At 40.1% G+C, this 7781-nt stretch overlaps 1 protein-coding gene across 1 annotated transcript; it reads left to right on the forward strand.

Annotated features, from left to right (window-relative positions):
• Window positions 1–580: 580 nt before the first annotated feature.
• Window positions 581–6849, forward strand: LOC143328760 (proenkephalin-A-like). Its single transcript, XM_076744061.1, has 3 exons — window positions 581–960; window positions 1482–1628; window positions 5966–6849. Exons 2-3 carry the CDS (start codon window positions 1485–1487, stop codon window positions 6563–6565), a joined length of 744 nt encoding a protein of 247 aa, XP_076600176.1. The 5' UTR covers window positions 581–960; window positions 1482–1484; the 3' UTR covers window positions 6566–6849.
• Window positions 6850–7781: the final 932 nt, after the last annotated feature.

The following is a 7781-nucleotide window of genomic DNA, read 5'->3' on the forward strand; positions in this document are numbered from 1 at the left end:
AAACATTTATATGCCATAGAAAACAGTCAGTTTCACTGCAGGTTTTACAGGCTGTGGAGTAAAATTATATTGCACATGAATAATGTTCTCATCTCTGATCAGACATCAAACAGAAAATCATAATTATAGACAGGAAAGTCAGTGACTGGAGAATATTGCATTTTTAATAAAAGAACAATCCATGAAACAACACGTAATATCAATACAAACCCTGCCAAGCTGTTTCTACCACGCTGACAACAGGCATATGCACAGGTTGTCTTAATTCATTTTTGCTATGGATTAAATATCTTTCTCTCACACATTGCATCACACACACACACACACACACACACACACATAAATGCTAACATGAAATAGTATCCCCATAAAGAACCTGCATGGTTGACTTCCTTTTATTGTCTATGTTCAAAGACTTTCTGAGAAGCAATACAACAGATGATTTGAGTCAATGTGTGACAGGTGTGTGTGTGTGTGTGGGGGGGGGGGGTAAAGAGAGTGGGAGCCTGTCACGTCACATCATCACGTTTATTAATGCACTTCTCCCCCTCTCCATTATTCTCGGTGACGTAAGCTACACAAACATTTTAAGCTGCCGCGGAGCCACCAGCCGCAAAAGTATACCGAGCATTTTGAACGGACTCTTACAGAGTAAAATCGGTGTTTGTTTTATCCGGCGTCTGCTGGGCTGCTTCTTTTTGTGTCAAGGGAAACCGAAGAGAGAGCGCAGGTAGTCGGAGAGAGAGAGAGCGCTGTATGCATTTGTGTGCTTGTTGATTGGCTGAACTGTGACTGCTCTGCCCACCGAGTGCCACCTACAGAGCCACGCGCAGATATATTGGGTGCACAAGCTTGCGCAACTCAACCGATCACCCACTCCGCCGATAGGCCTACCCGGGACGGCACGCGCGGCCGAGGAAAGCATAGAACGGCTTAAGTATCGTTTAAAATAACACAGAGGTAAGATAATAACTTCATTTACAGGAAACAACTGCGACTAATGTCGCTACTGCCACTACAGAATTAGGCCTTCATTTCGGTTTCTACCACTGCTTTCACTACATTTAGTGATAATCACAAGAGTTCACTAACGGACAAAAGCCACTATACATATACACACTTAAAGGAACTTTCGTGGTATAGTTTACATGCATATTTTCAGATGCATTAAAATGATTGGTTTTACATGGTCTATGGGACACCTGTTAAACCTTAATATTTAATAATAATTTAATATTCAGTATTACTAGTTGTCGTGTTAGAGCAGTTGTGGGTCTTGCGGCAGAAGCAGACACGGTAGTTGTAATAATACCAGTACTAGTAGTAGAAATTGCTCAATGACAAATTACATGTCGCTATCTTGTGGTTGTCACCTTGTAATTTTTTTTTTTTTTTTTAAATCATCATCAATTTCGCATTATACTCCTTGAAGTACTTTGTTAGAAATCATACTAATTTTCTGTTTTTGTAATGTTCCTTAGTCTATGGCTCCCTCCACTCACAACGGCTGCATGTGGATGATGGTTCTCGGCACATGTGTGTCGCTGGTGGTTGGAACGGACTGCGGGAAGGAGTGTGCACTGTGTGTGTATCGTCTGCTGGGTCAGCAGTCTGGTTTCTCCCCCCTGGTAATGCCGCTATATTTTATTATAAGTGCAAAGTTTATTTATGTTTCTAAGATACGAGACAAATTAATAATTGATCAACTGAAATCACTCAGGCAAAATAGTGTTTTACTTATGGTAAATTTATTGTAAATAGATAAAATTTTGTGCAGAGATTTACCCAGAGTTGGTAACACAGCAGTCTTGTTTATGACCACTTCATCAGCTAATATATCTTTTTAAGCCTTCCATTATCATACGTTAAGTAAAATACATGTGATGAATCATTTTGAAAATTGTTAGATACTGTTCCATTACTTTGAGGGATTTCTTTTCTTCTCCTTTCATATGCTGTCTTGTATGTCTTTGTTCACTCCTTTCCTTTCATTGGTCGTTTTCCGTGAAGTTCCTTTCCCAGTCTATTTTTCTTTAATTTCCCTTCTTTACCTTTTCTGTCTCTTACCTCCTGTATGTTTTATTCCTGCTTCCCCACCGTTCCTCTTTTCCCATTTTCTTCTTGTTTTTTGATTGCTGTAATTATGATAACACTGCCCCCCCCCCCATTCAGCTGTCTTATTTTCCCATTTGAATCCATCCTCCCACAGTCTTATTGTTCTGTAGCCTTTAAACCAATGCTACCAGGTTTTTGCTGAGGGATTTTCCCCCTTTTTTCTCTTTGATTCCCTTTCAATCCCTAACTTTCCATGTTCCTTTCACTCTCTCAATTTTTCTTTCCTTTCCTGTCCTCTTTTTCAGACCAGAATAATCACATTCATATCATTCTATAGATTTCCAACAAAAAAAAGCTTAAAAGTACATTTCAGTGTTTTCTCAGAACTGAAATAATGTGTGGAGTGTGCCACATGTACATTTGCATACATTTTCCATGCTGGAGATTTCACATGCTGTGGGTTTCATGATGACTACAGGAGTTCCCATATAGTAACTGACTGAGTTAATGGTTAACACAGTAGAATGCTCTGCTTTGCACTTCTGTGATATCAACACCTTTGCCTGATGAAAATTCATTTATTGAGCAAATAAAACAGAATTTCGACCTTGTTTAAAAGCATTATAATATACTGTCTAAAAATTTTCATGACTTCAATTTCATACCCGAAACAATCTCTTATTTTATCTTCTATTAGGATAGGTGTAGTCCAATATGACTGGTAAACAAGAGAAATGGAAGGTGTTTAATGACATCATTTAAATTGATTTTATTAATGCTTTATTAGGGCTTCATTCTCTAAAAGGCATGTAAGTGTCACAGGACTAGAGTCAGAAAGGAACTGAATATTTTCTTTGAGTTTAAAATTTGGTAACCTGTCCATATTTGGTCTTTTCTGTCCCTTTCTCCTCATTACACAATCCTTACTAGTTTTATACATCTTGTTATGGCCACGGGAGGGTGCTGCTGTCCTCCACCCTCCAGGCCCCTCAGGTGCCAATATGTCCTCAATTCAATTTTCCTCTTCATTAATTCTGTCTTCATAAGCCAGGAGCACTCAATGCTCAGCACGAATCCCTCTTTTATGCCATCAAACAGGAATTTGTGATGGTTAAAATAAGTGAACTTTGCCCCTAGGGCCCAGCAGATGCATTTAGTCTGATTATACTCATGTCACTGGGGTTATATGGACTCACATATTTAAAAGATGACTGGGATAAGTGGACGGCTTGGTGGGGGACACTCAGCTTTTATAGGGGAGGCTCCCATTAGGTGAATAGGATACTGTGTCAATATGTGAGGAACAGGCTGGGACAGATGGGAGAAATTGTGTTTTTCTCAGTTGTGAAGGGGGAAAGTGAGGGATATCATAGATAAAATAGACTGTTGTATCCTCCCAAACCATCTGTTGACTGTAGTTGACTGCTTCTCTCTTTTGTGTAGTCTTTGTCTGTGTTCCTTTATATCAACACAATGTTGGAGTGTAATACACACAAGATATATGGCAGAGCTTTCTCTATGTGTCCATTTATGTGTCTCCATTTAAATTTCACGAACAGTTCATCAAGCTTTGTTGTCATGATTTAATTTGACTAGGATGGAAAAATGAAACAGTGATAGATGCATGAGCTGCATAGAATACAAGATTTGTTTGATCTTTTGTTAGTGAAAAAAATAGAGGGAATTTATTCTATATTTGAAAACTATAGGATGATTGGAATACGGACTCAAATGGCTGTCTTACCACAATAGATTTTAACAATCTATGCAGAGATCAGAGTTTTTTTTATTTTGCCATGATCCAGTTGACAGGTTGATGGAAGCATCTTTCTCAGCTCATCCAAAGTGTATATGAATTAACTTTACATAGCTTGAAATACATTCAGTTCTCATGTATTCAGTCATTTAACATTTCAAATAATAAATTTGTGAAGTGCCATTTCATGGTGAATTGGCCAGAAAATAATCAAAATTGTGATGATGGTTTTTTTTTTGTTTTGTTTTGTTTTGTCTGTAAATTACTGTTTACTAGCTTGACATTGGCCTCTGTTTTACATTCTGAATTGCACTTATTCACAATAGATACATTATACAAATCTCCATGCATTGGTAGAGTGCATACTTGTCGCACTGCCCTGAGATACTGCTATAAATGTCCCAAATTCTGCATATTTTATTTGAGATTTTTTCACATCTTCTTTCTTGAATCCAACATGCTGCTTAACAAGTTTAGTTGAGTTCTTGTGTTTGACAGCAAGTCATGTCATCTTCCCTCAGTAAAAAAGCAGTCAGTCAAGAATACCGATTTACTCCTGTTTAAAATTCCAGATCCCATAACAGATCTTATTCTCTCTGTTTTGTTCCTCCACACTGTTGTCATACCACATAGACACACACACAAACCACACACCACATACACACAGCTACCCCTGTTAGGACATTGCATTGAGTTCCATTGATTGTGGACAGCCTAACCCTAACCTTAACCGTAACCAATCTGTGCCTAACCTTACCCTAACTTAACCTCAGTTCACATCTTACCCCTAACCTCAATTAATCAGGACCTCAGAAATGACATTTTGCCTCATGAGGACAAAAGCCAGGTCCTAATGAGGACTACTGGTCATGACAAGGTTGGTGTTGATGCTGGAAAAGGTCCCAAAGACGTAACAAAAAGCTAGTACAGACAACAGAACTCTTACATCTATAACAATATAGTGCGTCCTGAAATCTTCACAGATGTTGTCAACACCTACTGCTTCAACCATGATCTCAAAGCAGTGATGGTTCCTCAGAATACACAAATAATTTTCAGTTGTTGTTGGGCATTTAATATTCATCTTAGTGACAAACAGCTCATCATTTTTATCTCTTGCCAGTACTGACACATTCTGCTCCGGTGTGATCCCATCATAAGATGCTCTCTAGTTTTACCTAATGTCTTAGAGTGGATGAGAATAATTGAAACTGGGATGCAGTGCTCTGCGACTTAAAAAAAATGTGGGCCAGGGGCATAAAGCACACACACACACACACACACACACACACACACACACACACACAGACTCACAAGGCGCAAACAATACCAGCCATGCTGCTATGGCTGGTAAAGAATTGTAGACATAGAAACAAAAGGAGCCAACACATTCTGATGATGAAAAAAAATTTAATCCTACATTTCCCATAAGGCAACTAGTATCTCTGCAGCAGGCCTTTTTTCTACATGCTAACATGTTTAAAAGTCTAGTCATGGATACATGTAGTGCCTCTTACGACCACAAAACTAGACAGTACTTTCAGTACATTTACAAATTAATCTTTAACATCGACTGAATCATTACTTTTTGATATTGTAGCTCTTCTCACTGGTGACTGAACACATTGTTGTCAGTTAAGTGGTGATGTATAGTAATGTTGTTTTCTGTGTTAAAATTTACCAAAAAGAGTGTGAAAACCGCTGAAACAATCATGCTTCAATAAATATGTTACAAATTGGTGATTGCTGAGTTATTAATTACATAAAGACTCTTTATACAGGCATAGTTTTGTCCGGAACTGAGTGTCACATGTTGTACCAGTGACGGACTGAACATACTACTGAACTGAAGGCAGCTAGAAACATCATTAGAATTTTACAGCATTAGGAATGGTGGCGTAACCTCTGCCAAGTGTAGATATTGATGTGCATTTGAAGACACGTGATTTCCTTGCTAGGAAAAAAAATAAAACAAAGCAAAAAAGCTACAGCAGTCTATAGTGAGATTCCAGCTCTGTACTCAACATCCACACATATCAATGGCATTCACCTTCTCATTTCATCATTATATGTGTTTTCTAAAATGTTGAATCCTTCCTTGAATCTGTGCTCATTGATTATAAAAAGTCATAATAATAACTTTGACTTTTCCAGATGTGCTCAATTGAGTGTGAGGGTGGGTTGGACAGCCAGAAGCTCCGCCTGTGTTGGGACTTCCTTTTGGAGGAGGAAAACCACATTCCTGTGTTTGCAGGCCCCCCTCAACCGCAGGAAGAGGAAGAAGTGGGCACCATGATGACTGATGATAAGGATGCAACATCAAACAAACACCAGCTGGTGAAGAAGTATGGCGGCTTTATGAAACGCTACGGTGGTTTCATGTCTCGCCGTTCCTCCTCTTCAGAGGGGGCACTTGAGGATCCTGGAAACCAGGACGAGGATGAAACCATTCGCCTGGAGATCCTAAAGATTCTGACAGAAGGGGCTGAGCATGGCAGTGAAGGGGATGGTAAGGGAGGCAAGGCAGTGAAGAGGTATGGAGGCTTCATGCGTCGGGCTGAAGATGGAGTGGTGCAGGGTGACCTGCTGGAGGCAGTTTTAGGCCGTGGGCTCAAGAAGCGCTACGGAGGGTTCATGAGGCGTGTGGGCAGGCCTGAGTGGCTGGTGGACAGCAGCAAGAGTGGGGTGGTGTTGAAACGGGCTTGGGAGAACGGCAGCGAGTTACAGAAGAGGTACGGTGGATTCATGGACTAGGACGCCACAGTAATCAAACCCCCCATCCCTTCAACCCCCTCTCGTCAACCAATCACCTTATAGTCTGCACTTGTTTGAATCTATTGCCAACATGCTCTGCTAATTACATTGCATCATCTGGCTTTGTATAACATGCTGCTTCCTACTTCATTGGTTCAATTGATCCTGTAATGATAAAAATGATAAATGTATATTGTTCAGATGTACACAAATCATTTTTTGGTCTGCCTTTGGTTTTCTTGATGATATTATTTATTAAAAGAATCTGTTGATCAAGGTGTGTTGGTCCAGTGTAAAATTTATTTGAAATGACCGTGTAGAGTTTGTGTGTATCTAAGGGCCTAGGTTTCAGAAGTGGGGAACACAATGAGGTCAAGTCCTCTTCAAACATTTAGATATGCATATTGCTGTGTTAACGTGCAAGAACATCAACACAGCATATAACGTATGATGAAATTGCTTGCTTCCATGCCTTCCACAACACTGGTACTCTAACAAAAGAGAATATTATGTAAATACAGCAATTTATATGCAAAGCTAAGCAAAGTAATATTAATGTACTAACAATTATCAGAATTAGTTGTACTGGATGCCTGACCTGATGTTGTGTTAAGGCAGGATTTGGACCCAATAGCAGGAATGCAGACAGGGAGCAAGGGTAAAATAGGAATTCAATGAATGGATAATGAAGGAAAAGGGGAAATGGGAGATATGGATTGAAGTCCAGAAAGCCTGGGGTCAAGGCTGGTGGACAGATGATCAACAGCCATGGACGGATATAGGTTGGAGAATCCAGGTATGTAGGAAACTCGTAGCTGGGAAGTCCTGGGAATAGCAGATGAGGCACAAGGCACTGAGGTGGAGAGCAGCTCAGAGAAACACTGGAGCACCCAGAGCTCAGGTGGTATGAGTGCATTGAAGGCACATGGTGGTCGAGGCACAGATGGTATTAGGTGGTGATGGCAGTGGACTAGAGGTGTTGGAGATTGGTGCAGAAGAACTCACTGAGCACAAAGACACAAGAGATCAAGTTCTGGCCAGCGACATGAGAGAAGTAAAGACTAAATATAAACTTCTACTTGCAGGTAGCACTAGTAAAGCGGCCAACTCTACCACTAGGCAGCGGAAACAATCTGGCAACGAGTCCTCTGCAGTCCACAGTCTGATAATGATGAGTCCCAGCTGTGTTGGAGCCATCTACCAAGACACCTGGAGA

Source organism: Chaetodon auriga, chromosome 12 (genome assembly GCF_051107435.1).
Source record: "Chaetodon auriga isolate fChaAug3 chromosome 12, fChaAug3.hap1, whole genome shotgun sequence".
Taxonomy (NCBI): domain Eukaryota; kingdom Metazoa; phylum Chordata; class Actinopteri; order Chaetodontiformes; family Chaetodontidae; genus Chaetodon; species Chaetodon auriga.

Excerpts from the sequence above, each read along its gene's own strand:
- LOC143328760 (XM_076744061.1), top strand. The coding sequence starts at position 1,485 with ATGGCTCCCTCCACTCACAACGGCTGCATGTGGATGATGGTTCTCGGC. Across the intron at positions 1,629-5,965 it reads AGTCTGGTTTCTCCCCCCTG|ATGTGCTCAATTGAGTGTGA; the intron begins GTAATGCCGCTA and ends TGACTTTTCCAG.